The sequence below is a fragment of the Oncorhynchus nerka genome, linkage group LG2, assembly GCF_034236695.1.
Source record: "Oncorhynchus nerka isolate Pitt River linkage group LG2, Oner_Uvic_2.0, whole genome shotgun sequence".
In the NCBI taxonomy this organism is placed as follows: Eukaryota; Metazoa; Chordata; class Actinopteri; order Salmoniformes; family Salmonidae; genus Oncorhynchus; species Oncorhynchus nerka.
The window spans coordinates 65,272,057-65,286,813 of record NC_088397.1 but is presented as its reverse complement, the minus strand read 5'-3'; the positions used below and the strand labels follow the sequence as shown (position 1 = coordinate 65,286,813).

Genomic DNA, 14,757 nt, shown 5'->3' with positions numbered 1-14,757 from the left:
CTACATACCACGTCATTGCCACTCCACATTTACACAAAAAGATCCCACCATGTCCAACGAACAAATGATCTCTTGGCATTTAAAAAATTGTACGGAAAGTACTGTTTCCATGGATGGAAATGTGGTTATTATCAGTGACATACGTAAAAAGAGAAAAACTGCTGATGCACAAACAAATTAAGATATTGCACCTATTGTGTATTTCTACTAACTCTCAACAAATTGCCTACTCCAAATTAGACCATAGGTATTACAATGTTTTTAGATCAGAGGTTTGATACCACAGCACCCGGTCGTCACACCTACAAATTCATAAACCTCGCCCATTTCTACAATGTATCTTCTTGAAGTCAGATTTTAAACCTAACCTTAACCTCACTGCTAAACGTATATGAAGACTCAAAAGCTCATTTTTGTTTTCATGATTTTTTACGATAATAGCCCATTTTGACTTCAAGGATCTCTCAAGCACCCCGACTCAAACTTTCTTCGCGGTCATGTGTATTTGAAAGTCAAGTTGAGAGGGCAATCTTTTATTTTTTAAATTTAACTCGGCAAGTCAGTTAAGAACAGATTCTTATTTTCAATGACGGCCTAGGAACAGTGCGTTAACTGCCTGTTCGTGGGCAGAACGACAGATTTGTACCTTGTCAGCTCGGTTACTAGTCCAACGCTCTAACCACTAGGCTACCGTGCCGCCCAAAATCTCTCGCGCTTCCGGGGAGTTGCAATGCTTGTCTCTCGTCGTTTAGCTCCAGTTTAACAAATAACGTAGATACATCGGAAAGAAGTCCGTCGTGAGAAACAGTGGTTACGTCGCTACCTTACAGGATCAAGCAAGGGCGAGCCAGTGCATGGAATATGGAGTGTGTAAGTAGCTCAGCTACACCGCCAGCAAGGCTAAACTAGCTATCTAGTAACGTTAGCCTACCCTAGCTAGCCAATCACAGTAGTTGATGTTTGCTAGTTACATTCAAGATGATACATGAGTAGCTAGCTAGCAAGATCAACTTGGTTCTCTGTGGTTGTGTGTCATAACTACTGGTAGCCTGCGTAACTAGTTAGCTAACATCGTTAGTTTGCTGCATCTGTTGTGTTCACATTCCAGCCAGTAACCTTAGCTAGTTAACGTTGCAGTACTAGTTTACATCATGACCTCTTACAATACCAAATTGGAGGCCATCATTAGCTGTTGACATTGTCAAGCCCTAGTTATCATTTCAGAGATGTTAAGATGCTTTGTCTTCTATATGGCGAACTAGGTGAGATAACATTACCTCGTGAAAATCCACTCGAACTATATAGTTTTAATTAGTCCACTGTTGATACAGTCCCACAATGTTTTGCATGCCAGCAGTCAAGTTTTCAAGATATTAGACTTTCAGGAAGCAAAGTGACACTTGATCGAAAATGCATCTTATGATGATGTGGCACATTGCTTCTTGAATGTCCAATATCTTGAAAAGTTGACTGCTGTCACACAAAACTGGGACTGTATCAACAGTGGACTAATTGAAAAATGACCTAAATACTAGTTGTTTTTTTTGTGCAGATTTTTCCTTTAACGTTACATTGACTGCATGAACTGTCTAATATCTGAGCTATGATCCAGCTAAGCGTGTTGGCTACCTTTTCTGTCCAAAGGTTCTTATATCTAAATGTGACAAGGACAGTCAGACAATGACTCCCATTCCTCAGTAGTGGCTAAATAATGCCATTTGTGTTGGTGCAGTGCACCTGTGCCCTGCAAAGTGTTTGTTGCTGCTTAGGAGGAGTGATCAAACACTGAACCACTTTCAAACAGCAGTATGTTGGCTACTTTATATTCCTGATATAACTATGCGATGATTAGCCATGACTAACACATTGGTGGTAATGAATATGAAAGGCCTTGGATTCTTGAAGAGAACATCAACTATTTAATTTCCTTGGAATTCTGCCTTGCCTGGGGGAAATGAGTCAATGAACCTGTACTCTCTTTCAGATTCCACTTGCTGATGATGATGTGGATTGTAAAAAGGAGCCACTTCTAGGAGGTAAATAGCCTCCTTTTACTGTTAATGCATAGTGTAATAAACAGCAATGAAAGGATAAATAGCTATGCATGATGAGGTAATCTTAATCCTATGCATGGTGAGAAATTGTTAATGTGCTTTTTTTTTTTACATGTGTTTTTAAAAAGCATTATTTTGCTTGTGTTAGAAGGAATCCTGAAAGTGTGACATTGTGATAAATTCTGGAGTCTATTGAGGCAGCTATATTACAATTGTAAATGCATATAAGGAATGGACAGTAAGTTGAAACCTGTCCCTTTCCTCCTCATTCTCCTCAGACCCAGATTATAATGTCTACACCCGGTTTATGAAGTCTCATCGGTGCTATGACTTGGTCCCTACCAGCTCCAAGTTGGTGGTGTTCGATACTTCACTGCAGGCAAGACCACGTCCTTCTTTTAACTCCTTCCTGTCAATTAAATCTGGACCAAAGATGCTGCGTTGTGTTTGTGTGTGTATAACTGTGTTCAGATCTCCATAGGTAAAGAAGGCGTTTTTCGCTCTGGTGTCCAATGGGGTGAGAGCAGCGCCACTCTGGGACAGTAAGAAGCAGTGTTTTGTAGGTAAGAATAGAGTAAAAAACACATTTTGCTGGCTGGGCTTTTGGCAGATTTCGAAATGCACAATGAGTAGAGTCCCGTTGGATTCTGGTGACTCTGTTCTCCTGCTGATCTCTCACTGCAGGTATGCTGACCATCACAGACTTTATCAACATCCTCCATCGCTACTACAAGTCTCCTTTGGTAAGGCCTGCCCTCGACGTCCACTGTTTCTGCTTGTTTATAGCATACCCTATCTCAATTTCACATTTTGAATCCTAGTGGTGGTAGAGGGTGAAAAGGCACGACACCTCATTTGCAGCACACATCCTTCTGTCTATTGAACAGTTGACCTCCATGCCTCTCACCCCCCTCGTTATGTTAGTCAGCACTTTCTCCTGTTCTAATGTTTCAGGTGCAGATATATGAGCTGGAGGAGCACAAGATAGAGACATGGAGAGGTAAGAGCATTCATTAACTGTAATAATAAGTGACTGATAGCCTTCTGGAGCGCCAGTGAATTAACTAGTGCCTATTCTGTTCTCCTTCACCATAGAAGTCTACCTTCAAGACTCCTTCAAGCCCCTCGTCAGCATATCCCCTAACGCAAGGTAGGTCTACTGCCATGGCGAGATGTTGAGGGTTGTCACTGGACAGTTGGTTCAAGCATCTTGAGATCAATTCGGTGATTTACTGGGACTGTTTGATACTGACACATGTGTATCAATTTCCGCTTCCTGTTTCAGTCTGTATGATGCTGTATCGTCTCTGCTGAAGAATAAGATCCACAGACTGCCTGTGGTCGACCCTCTGACAGGGAACACCCTATACATCCTCACGCACAAGAGGATCCTGAAGTTCCTCAAGCTCTTTGTGAGTCTTTCTTGTGATCCTCTCTTTCTTACACTCTTCCCCGTTCATCTCTTTTACCACATTTTATCATCTGCTGTTTCTTGACATCTCAATGTGTCATTCTCGGCAGTAGATAAGGTAGGACAAGAGCACTGTTACAACTGTAGGCCTGTTAATGAAGTCTACACCAAACTGTTTATTCATGCTTTTGAGGTAATATACCGTGTTTAATTTCTATGTATTTTTCAAGCCACTTGCATTAGTGGAACATTGTGTGTTATTTTCTTCCCAGATATCGGAGATGGCAAAACCTGCCTTCTTAGGCCAGACTCTAGAGGAGCTTGGCATCGGAACATTCCATAAGATTGCAGTGGTGCGTTCTGACACACCCCTCTACACAGCACTGGGAATCTTTGTGGACCAGAGAGTGTCTGCCTTGCCTGTCGTCGATGACAACGGTAAGTGAGGGAGGCGAGGGGACAGTTGGTTTAACATGTCTGACCCAGACACTCTCCTGTTGTAAATGGTAGGTAGTTCTCATGTACCCATGTTTCTCTCTCACACACAGGACGAGTGGTGGACATTTACTCCAAATTTGATGTCATTGTAAGTACTGGACAGCTGTGCTACCAATGGGCAGTATTTAAACAGAATAGTCACTGGTTATCAGAACATATTGTTTGTGAGAGACCGACAATGAGACGAAACAGAAAGACCGTAACCAAAATTGTCTGTATCCTTGTGCTGTAAGAGTATTTTATAAAGGCAAAGCATTCAGTGCAGACCAAAGTAAGTCTCTCCTGTTCTAGATCAATGGGTCTCTTACCCAGTGGGCAGGCAGTATAGAGCCTGTGGGTTGTTATCGACCAGCGGACTGGCTGGGGTTTATTAGCCTTTAGCCTGGGGAAACAAGAGAAAGTGGGCTCACTCTGCACTGGACTCCACTAACCCCTAGATGACAGTATGTGTCTGTCTGTGTGTTTTCATCTCTGCTATCCAAATACAGTACCGAACATAAGCAGCATTGAGAAGTAATAATGTCCCCCACACAGAACCTAGCAGCAGAGAAGATGTACAACAACCTGGATGTGACTGTGACCAAAGCTTTACAGCACCGCTCTCAGTATTTTGAGGGAGTGCTCACCTGCAACACACACGACACACTAGAGTCCATCATCAACAGACTGGTGGAGGCAGAGGTGAGAGAGCTGGAGACACCTGTGTATACACTATTATTGTTTGGGTCGACAATTTAAACCGTTTCCTGGGCGTTTATCAAGGTCAATAGAAGTAGTACATACAATCATAATGTAATACACACAGGTGCTGAGATCTAGCCTTGGCTTTTAGTTTGTAACTTATGGTTTTGTTTTTCTGTCTCCATCTTCTCTCTCAGGTGCACAGGCTGGTGGTGGTTGATGAGCAGGAGGTGGTGAAGGGCATCGTCTCTCTCTCAGACATCCTCCAGGCACTGGTTCTCACTAATGAAGAAGCAGACTAAGGTAAACACAAACCTTCTCTATTCACCGACCTTGATAAATCAAATGAAAACAATGTGAATGTAATTTAGCTTCAACTCAGTTCCTGAGAGGCAATGTCTTACCTGTAAATTGTTTTGTGATTTTTAAAGGATTTAAATAATTGTCAAGTTGAACTAAAGATTAATCTGGTGTTTTGTATTTCAGGAACTGCTTGAGGGAGTGATAAAGGAAATATTCCTCCAGAAGATGAGGAAGGACAGAGAAAATGAGGATCCTGGAAGAGGAGAAAGAGGAGTGACGCGAGAGAGGGAAAGATAGGTCTTCTACATCCCCTCATGTACAAATGTACGGCTACAGCACAGGAGGACATCTCTTTCTCTCTGCATACAGATGTGAAGTCCCATTGACTTTCTCAATCCAGCAATATAGACACGTGCAGTAACAAGGGACATACAGGAACACTGTAAATCAAGCCAAAACCCAAGCAACCAAAAAGACCCAAACAAGAAGCAGGACCAGAAGTAGCCAATGGAGTGGAGCTGTATGTCCGTTCTGGGCAGCCCAACACAACCTAGTGTCTCTCCTCTGTAAATGCAGGTGGTGGACCTATACAGTACAGGAATGATGTGTAGTTATATGAAGGGGATCAATTTGCCACTTCTCAGACAAATCCATTCCCCGCCTATTCTCTCCCATTTGGTCTGTAGATACACTGGAGAGAGGAGTCAGTAACTTCCCACCCTGGCCCTAAACTGAGCAGCATTCCTTTACCCATAATCCTTATAGGTCTGGTATCTCTAAAGCACAACTAGCCAGCCAATCATGGATCGCAGGTTACAGAATGTCACAGTGGAACTTGAAGATATACAAATCTACAACGGCAACTCCGCTGCCTTGGTTACAGTAGGTGTGGATTGTCGGAGATGGAACTGCTGTAGAAGATGTCATTTTTGAGTTTTACTCATTTATATATTGATGCACAACCAATTAATATTTATGTAAATATAACAATGTTTTATTTAGGTTATTTCTGTTTCTAAAGTGCTCTTAATTTCTTTTTTGGGGGGGGGGGGGTTTAGTCAGTGTGTCCTTGTTTGTCTTGACATGCATTCAGTTTGACTCTGAAGACTGGAGAACCATAACATAAGGCTGCTGTTAGGGCTTGCCTAGCCTTGTTCTTCAAAGTCATTCTAGAGCTACATGAGAAATGATTTAGCCTTTTTTAAGTTTGACTAATTTCACAATCCCAACAATATTTCTTTAGACCGTTTTCAACAACATGTAGTGTGTGTGTGTGGAGTAATCATGATGGATTCGTTCACTTTTGCTCGTGAGCCTTTTCTAGTCCTCATTGGATGTTAAGTGCTTCTGAGCTATCCATCATGATTTTATTGGGGGTATATCAGTGAAGCATTAGACGTTATCTTTTTGCTGTGTCTATTCCATTTTTATTTCATCCTTGTTATAGGATTCAATTTTAGCCTTTCATTACTGCCACCATTTTCTTTCTCCTTTTTACATTCCGAGGGCAAACCAATCTCGACCTATGAAAAGGACTTCCTTGGGCCATTGAGTCAGTACATTTAACATTTTACTTTTCAAAATTGACTTTTGTTATGAATAAGATGCGTACAAGTATGTAAATGCTGTCTTTTTTCTACTACTCATGTGAAGTTCTAATTTAATGCATGAACAATAAATACGATTTCTCTTACATGGGGTTGGTTTTGACATGTATGCACTTTTGAATCTGTTTTGTCTTGGTGAAGCAGTAGGGTTGATGTGTAACTGAGTGGGTGTAGGTCAGTCGGAGATTGTGGGACGAGCAGGATGTGAGGTAACACTATGGCCTAGATTTAATCAGATCAAGAATTAACCGGCGATAGATGTGTTGGCGGTGTAACACCGTTGGCGCGTTCAAATGTTCAAGTCGGTGAGCAGCTGCTTGTGTGATCATTGTCAAAAAGCCACACCCTTCTCACTCATGTTAATTACCAAACGAGAAAGTGTAGGCTATATAGAAATGTCTGCTTTAGGTATAATGCCGGGAGTCGCTTGTGGATTTGACGGCTCTAAAGCAGTTGCACCGCCGACCTCAAACTACTGCTATGCGGGTGTAGGCTAGTGCAGATCTGATACAATCTAGCCCTAAGTCTGGGTAATGAGACTGCTGACCACACGAATCAGGAACTGTGGACGAAGCATTATTACAGGGAATAGAGACATTAAACTAGAACTTTCCTTTTGATTTGAATGAGTGGTCGGAAGACATTAAGTTTGTATCTGTAAAACATACACCAAAATGCACTATTATAAACCGTTTTTGTATTGATGTACATACTGGTGTGAGCAAAATAAAGACAAACCATGTAGGAAAACAGTTGTATTTATTACTATAGGCTATATAATATTACTGATATACATGATTGGATACTAGTCCTGAAAAGGTTTTCACTTGGTTTTAAAAGCTTATTTTGATTTCTTTGTCCAGATGTCTGGGCGTTCTCATCATTCGTCACTTCATTAACTGGGTGGTTCGAGCACTGAATGCAGATTGGCCGACAGCCGTGGTATATCAGACCGTATGACAAAATATTTATTTTTACTGCTCTGATGGTAACCAGTTTATAATTGCAATAAGGCACCTCGGAGGTTTGTGATATATGGCAAATATATCAGGGCTAAGGGCTGTATCCAGGAACTCTGCGTTGCGTCGTGCATAAGAACAGCACTTAGCCGTGGTATATTGGCCATATGCCACACCTCCTCATGCCTTATTGCTTAAACACTCCATAGTGCAATACAACAGCATACAACATTTCATCTTGTCATAATTCCCCTTAACAGTATGTGATGTAGAGACACAAGGCCAGAGACATATCCCATCTATGGCCTATGATGTTTACATAGGATCACTTCCCAACCAAGGACAGAAAATCTGAATTCACCTAACAGTACGCAGACTCCCAGGCCCCGTCTACCACTCAGCCAAAAACATAAGCAACCACATTTTCAGGAAAAATATGCACATGTACGCACGCCAAGTCCTCTTGGCCATCACCCAAGAACCATAAACAAATAATATACAGTACAGGCGAGCGTAACATGGTCATAAACTAACACATTAAATCAAATAAATGCATCCAGGCCATATATATTTCCTGCGGAACAGCATTGATAAGTATCAGTAGTATTAATTTTACCACAAAAAAGTTTAACGACAATCCTTTTGTGCTACAGCCACGCTGAATAAGCACTCTTTACAGAGGGTCTGGGGACTCTTCACTGTTACTTAGCTTTATGGAAATGTGAAGAAATCTGTGAGAGGTATTTACCAATCACCAAATCTCAATAACTGATTAAAATGCTTAATATATTATAAACACCCTCTGTTGTCACTGGTGTGATCTGCAGTAAAACAGTGATGGGTGTTGAGAACAGTTTGGTTGAGGTGCTGTGGAGTGAGTAGTGCACACATTGGCCCTGCAGAGCCTTTTCTAGGAACTAGCAATAAACTGGCAGGATTAGGAACACAAGGAAGGAGACTTCACGTCAGCAGTACCTTTTGAGTTTGTGCTCAACGAAAAATAAAATAAAGCGACAAATTTAACAGTACATATTATTTTCCTGAAAACAGAATACACGGTGAAAACAAGATTTGACAGATAAATCATCATCCATCATACAAACTATTTACAATTTGCATATCAAAGAGGTAATGTAGGTGGGGTATAATTTATGAATATGGAGTGGAATAGACAAAACAATCAAATACTGTTCTATAGTAATGGGAGACATCAAATAGGAGGGACTCAGTATGTGCTTTCAATGACTCAGTATACAGTAGTGTTGCTTTGTAGATATTCCATTGGTTTATCAGTGGTTGATTGACAGCACATATAAGCCTCTCCAATTGTCTCCCATCTAAGACCAGTAACCAGTGTAACTGTTGGTAAACATTACAAAACATTATTAAAATATCAATGGAAACTCAAATAAAAAAAAAGAGTCATATATAGTCACACCTAAAAAAGTTATTGTATGTACAGTGATAATACTTGGTCAGGGAGAATATAACATGAGGGGAAACATACATGGAGGTATTGTGGGAAAAAAATTAAATAAATCATCATAACAGCAATTGATGTGAGTGTTTACAAAATGGCTACAATACAGTCCATCGTCATGAAATACCATAGAGCCAGGTGTTTGTATGGACCATTCCTGCCTCTAAGTGGGCAATAGGAGTTCCATTACAACAATGGATGTAGTAATGGGAAACTTAGATTTAAAGAAACTATGGAAGTTGATCTCTCAGTGACTCACAGTCCACTGCTACCATAAATGATAGATAACATCACCCGATAAATGAGGAAGACTTGGTCCTCATTGATTTAAAAAACTTTTTCTTAGTTTATATGTACAACAGAGAGATCCGTCTACAACTTGATCATTTCCACAAATGAGTGCCTTTTGCTTCCCTTTGATATTTTAAATAGAAATTGTGCACCAATATTGAATTTTAAAAGACTGTTATATTCAATGAAGTACCCTTTAATATAGACCACAGGGAGAATTCAATCAATCAGATTTTCTGTTAAAGTGCCAGCATTTTGAATTGTCCCTCCATGCACCCTCTGACTTCCAGGAAGATTTTTACCCACTTAAAACCTCTTAAGGATCATACCCTTTTTTTCCTTCCAATTTTCACCTAAAATGACATACCCAAATCTAACTGCCTATAGCTCAGGACCTGAGGCAATGATGTGCATATACTTGATACCATTTGAAAGGAAAAACTTTGAAGTTTGTGGAAATGTGAAATTAGTGTAGGAGAATAACACATTAGATATGGTAAAAGATAATATGAACAGAAAAACAAGCAATTTCTATTTTTTCCTCACACCATCTTTGAAATGCAAGAGAAAGGCCATAATATAATATTGCAGTTTAGGTGCAATTTAGCAGTGTATGTGCAAAGTTTGAGATTGACCCATTGAAGCATAGCAATACTGGACAATAATTTGTATCAAGTTTGCCCAAATGGGCCGAACTGGTCAATTGATACATTTTCAAGTAGATAACTATAGAGAACATACAAAAATATGGTAATACAACATTTAAGTTGACACACTCCGAGGAATGTCATACATGATGGAGCATTAGGTTATACACTAACTTTCACACATCTTGATGGCCGGGCGGGGTGGGTGTGGAGCAGAGACAGTAAGGGTTCAAACTGTAGAACCCAGTTCCTACATTTTATCTCTGGGACCCTCAGGGTGACAAATCAGAGCAAGATTACTGAATGTAAGTACATTATTTACCTTCAGAGGTGAATGTATCAAAACAGTTGCTGTGATAAAAGTGTGTTGTGCACTCTCCTCAAACAATAGCATAGTATTTTTTTTACTCTAATAGCTACTGTAAATTGGACAGTGCAGTTAGATTAACAAGAATTTAAACTTTCTGCCTATATAAGACATGTCTATGTCCTGGAAAGTTCACTGTTACTTACAATGTCATGCTAATCACATTAGCGCACATTATCTCAACCGTCCCGGTATAGGGACACAGATCCTGTGAGGTTTTTAACATCAACATTGCTCCAAGTTTTCCCCATAATTGCAAAGCCCTATTTCATTTTTTGCTCTGATAGTCATTTCTGAAGATATATTTTAAAATGTGATTATTCATTTTAAGGAAGGAAAAAAATACCCTGTTACGTGAACTGAACTCTCGTTTTAATATGGTGGAACTCTGAACATCTAATAGTCAAATCATAGTGTAAAAGTAAGTGAGCAGGTTCTACTCTTTCTGGCCATTTTCTGGTGTTTTGTGGTGGAAAACTGAGTGGGTCAAGTATATCACATCAACCATGTTACTCATAGATAGACAGGCTAGAATCTTTTAAAATATTTGTTGTTGTAAAGCTTGCATTCAATTTCCCCTCCCTGTTGCACACAATAAGCTTCCATTTCCTGTCACAAGAGGATTCATGGCTGAATAAAGAAGAAATCGTCAACACTGTTAATCAACCTATATACACTTTACTTAATTAGGCACATACTATAGTCCTTTTAAATTTGATTTAACCTCGAGATGGGAAAACATGTTTTTTTATTAAGTTGAACATGTGCTCTTTATGACACAATGTAAAAATGAGGTGAAATCAAATGTTTTTTCCCCACCAAGTTAGATATCTCAAAAGGCACTGAATTGGTGGAATGACCCCTACACAGAATTCATAGAAAGACTGTACCTTCCCCTTATATACTCCCTGACAAAGAAAACACTGAAAGCAGTCAGACCTCTCCCAACATCGAGTCAACATGGCATGAATACAGTATAACGATAAACAGAACAAAAATAAATTAATGTATAGGGTAAAACCATTAGTGTCCTTTGATAAGTCTTGGGGAAAGTTACTAAGAAAAAAAAGGGTTTAAAATTAAATTACACATTCTGTTAATAAATACACAGTTGTATACAGTATATATCCTGCCATTGAGATTAACATGGGCATTGTCAGGGGCAGTAGTAGTAGTAGCAGTAATTGTTGGCAGCCATTTTAGTAGGAACAGAACGGGGAAGGGGGGCTGCAGGGACAGAAGGGTGGGGTAGGTTGGGGACAGGGAAGGACAGGGGTTGTCAGTAGTTTTGGCTGAATAGGTGAGGTAGGGCTGGTCACAACTCAAACAGTGGTGGCTTTAAAAAGACTGGCAGGAAAGTTTTTATATCATGTTCTTTTTACATTTTGCTTTTGTTGTTTCATTCTTTTCTTTTGTTAACTTGTGCGTTCATTGGAAAAGACACTGTCCCCCGCTCTTTCTCTCAGTATACTTTAGTGCGGGACAGAGTCCCTAGCGCTCTCCTCAGGTCTTTGGGACAGAACCCTCTCAGACTTTGATGTCCTCCTGGACACTCAGCTGGGACAGGGTCTTCTTGATGCGCAGGGCAGTGAGGCGGGCGGCTCCGTTGGCGTACCAACACTCCCTCATGATCTTCCCCATTACACGCAGGGCCTGGGGGGAGGGGGAGGGAGGCAAAGAAGGAGAGAAAGTAGACCGTTATCTAAAGCTCTGTGATAATGTAGAGTGTTATCTTAAAGCTCAGGGATAATGTAGTGTGTTATCTAGAGCTCTGGGATAATGTAGCGTGTGATCTTAAAGCTCTGGGATAATGTAGAGTGTTATCTAGAGCTCTGGGATAATGTAGTGTGTTATCTAGAGCTCTGGGATAATGTAGAGTGTTATCTTAAAGCTCTGGGGTAATGTAGTGTGTTATCTAGAGCTCTGGGATAATGTAGGATTGAGCGAACATGAAGAAAATTAGATAAAGTCATACATGCAAATATGGTGCAGATATGCACAGGGCTAAACAAGCTTATCAAAACCACCAATGCATCCCCAGAGAACAAGCCTGGCAAAATAACATAATTTAAAATACACAAGTATACAATGTAATACTTATAAGAAACCAGTGGCACTTTCATATTAGTGAGCAACTGCTGTGCTATCATAATAGGACTGTTTGATTGACCTTAAAAGAGCATGCATATCTATCTACATGTGTCTGTCCCTACCTCGTAGCTCTGCCACCAGTTGGGCACGTTGGGCCGTAGTTTCTGGTCACAAACCACCTTCCTCATCTCCTCTATGGAGGGGTCAGAGGGCACCAGATCATAGTAGGGCAGCTGGTACTCCTCATGGATACCTAAGGGCAGAGGTCAAAGGTCAGGTAAGGCCCAGTTTCTAATTGATGATGAAATCAACTTTTAACTACATTAAGATAGAGATATTGTATGCGTCGCAAATGACACCCTTTTCCCTATATCGTGCACTACTATAGGGGGTCATATGGGCAATAAATAGGGCAGGGTTCCCAACTGGCGTGCCGAATTCGGCGCACAGGCGATTTTATTTGGTCCCAGGTTTTTGTATTTTTTATTGTTGGACATAAAAGACTGAAAACACCAGCAAATCAGCTTCAAGTTATTTTAATATTGGAAATCGGTTCCAAAGCATTCCTATGCATAATAGAGAGATATACACCGAGTGGACAAAACATTAAGAACAGCTGCCCATGTTGACCCTACACTTGTGTCAAGTTGTCTGGATGTCCTTCGGGTGGTGGACCATTCTTGATACACACAGGAAACTGATGAGCATGAAAAACTCAGTGTTGCAGTTCTTGACACAAACCGGTGCGCCTGTCAACTACTACCATATCCCGTTCAAAGGCACTCAAATATTTTGTCTTGCACATTCACCCTCTGAATGGCACACATACACAATCCATGCCTCAATTGTCTTAAGTTAAAAAAAATATCATTATTTTACCCGTCTCCTCCCCTTCATCTAGACTGATTGATGTGGATTTAACAAGTTAAATCAATAAGGGATCATAGCTTTCACGTGGATTCACCTGGTCAGTCTATGTCATGTTTTGTACATTCAGTGTATGTGATTGTATACAAATATAAGGAAGGTTTGCAAAGACTGTTTTAATCAAATATTATATATCTCTTTGGGCTTCTTGGGTCAATTTGTAGTCTACAAATGATTTGTAATTATGTTCTGGCCCCCTGGTCATCCCCTCAAGAAGAAAAAACATCCAGAGTCTGAATCTAGTTGATGATCCCTGATATAGCCAATAGGGTTGGAACCCAGCCAGAGTGTGCTGAGGGGGAGCCTGTCTGACCTCCAGCGTTGCAGCGGCGTGTGATCTCCCAGTACACCAGGCCCAGAGCGTAGATGTCTGCACACTTAAACGAATCAAAATGCCTCATGTTGATGCTCTCATCCAGAACCTCAGGGGCCATGTACCTGACACAGAGAAAAATAGGTCTTTGTAAGCTGGTCTATATCCCTGATAGGTGGTGATATGTGTTGTGGTATGTGGGAGAGAGAGGGGGGGGGGGGTGGTCAGTAGGTGAAGTTGGGAAACAAGTACTTCTTAAGGTTGATGGCATGTGTATGTTTGTACCTCTTGGTGCCCACTCTCTGGTTGGGAGCGATGTCTATGGTGTCGGTGGTGGACTCGTGGCGCACTGCCAGCCCAAGGTCAGCGATGGCACATGTACTGTTCTTCTTCACCAGGATGTTCTTAGACTTGAGGTCCCGGTGGGCAATACCAGGCTTACCTAGAGGAAGGCAGAGAGAGTTAGACTACCTGACAATCACTGCATTCCTGGCAATCAATGGAACTTATGTAACATGTTCGTGTGAAACAGGTGTTTTATGATTTCCAATTCATTTAATACAAACATTGATCATGGTTATCTGCAGTATACCACTGGCTTCCAATGACAGTCAACAACATTTAAAAAAAGTGTTGAATGATGTTAATAACTGAACTATCAATAGATGCTTTACTTTAGAGGGGCTGCTATGCAAATCAAACAAGGCAGATCAATAACCCTGGAGTTTCCTATCAGCTAGTAAGCATGGCCTACATTCACTGTTTGCACAGGCCAGGAAAAGGTAGAGTAGGGAACAAATCGAAGAGCCCAGAAGAATTGACACATACAGCAACATGCAATCCAGTTTGCACATGGGCACAAGTACAACACACTCACCCTGCGTGCCCAGGATCTCCATGTGCAGGTGTGCCAGGCCGCTGGCAGCCGACAGTGCCAGTTTGATCATGCCCTCGATGGTCACAGAGTAGCGGTTCAGGTAGTCAAACAGAGAGCCGTACTCATGGTAGTCTGACACCAGCCACAGCTGGGTCCATGTGCCATTATCTATGAGAGACAGAGAGACTAAGTTTAGAGACCAATTGGTAGACCCGACACCACCCAATACGAAAAACTGACCTGAACACCAG

General features: G+C 41.0%; 2 protein-coding genes across 4 annotated transcripts in view; one reads left to right on the top strand and one right to left on the bottom strand.

The window, feature by feature from the left end:
• Positions 1–320: 320 nt before the first annotated feature.
• LOC115139868 (5'-AMP-activated protein kinase subunit gamma-1) lies at positions 321–6,640 on the top strand. Its single transcript, XM_029677714.2, has 13 exons — positions 321–870; positions 1,985–2,036; positions 2,333–2,433; positions 2,536–2,617; positions 2,739–2,797; positions 3,009–3,054; positions 3,150–3,204; positions 3,340–3,466; positions 3,738–3,903; positions 4,014–4,051; positions 4,498–4,644; positions 4,842–4,947; positions 5,131–6,640. Exons 1-12 carry the CDS (start codon positions 862–864, stop codon positions 4,944–4,946), a joined length of 987 nt encoding a protein of 328 aa, XP_029533574.1. The 5' UTR covers positions 321–861; the 3' UTR covers position 4,947; positions 5,131–6,640.
• A 656-nt stretch (positions 6,641–7,296) lies between these two features.
• The window catches only part of LOC115139854 (activin receptor type-1B-like), a 31,416-nt gene continuing 23,955 nt past the window's right edge, over positions 7,297–14,757 (bottom strand). For all 3 annotated transcript variants that reach the window (XM_029677684.2, XM_065001599.1, XM_029677703.2), the window contains 5 exons: positions 14,507–14,674; positions 13,915–14,071; positions 13,630–13,754; positions 12,512–12,642; positions 7,297–11,951 (listed from right to left, as the gene is read on the bottom strand). In XM_029677684.2, the coding sequence (XP_029533544.1) occupies positions 11,826–11,951; positions 12,512–12,642; positions 13,630–13,754; positions 13,915–14,071; positions 14,507–14,674 (707 nt within the window). In that variant the 3' untranslated portion in view covers positions 7,297–11,825. The remainder of the gene's footprint in view (positions 11,952–12,511; positions 12,643–13,629; positions 13,755–13,914; positions 14,072–14,506; positions 14,675–14,757) is intronic.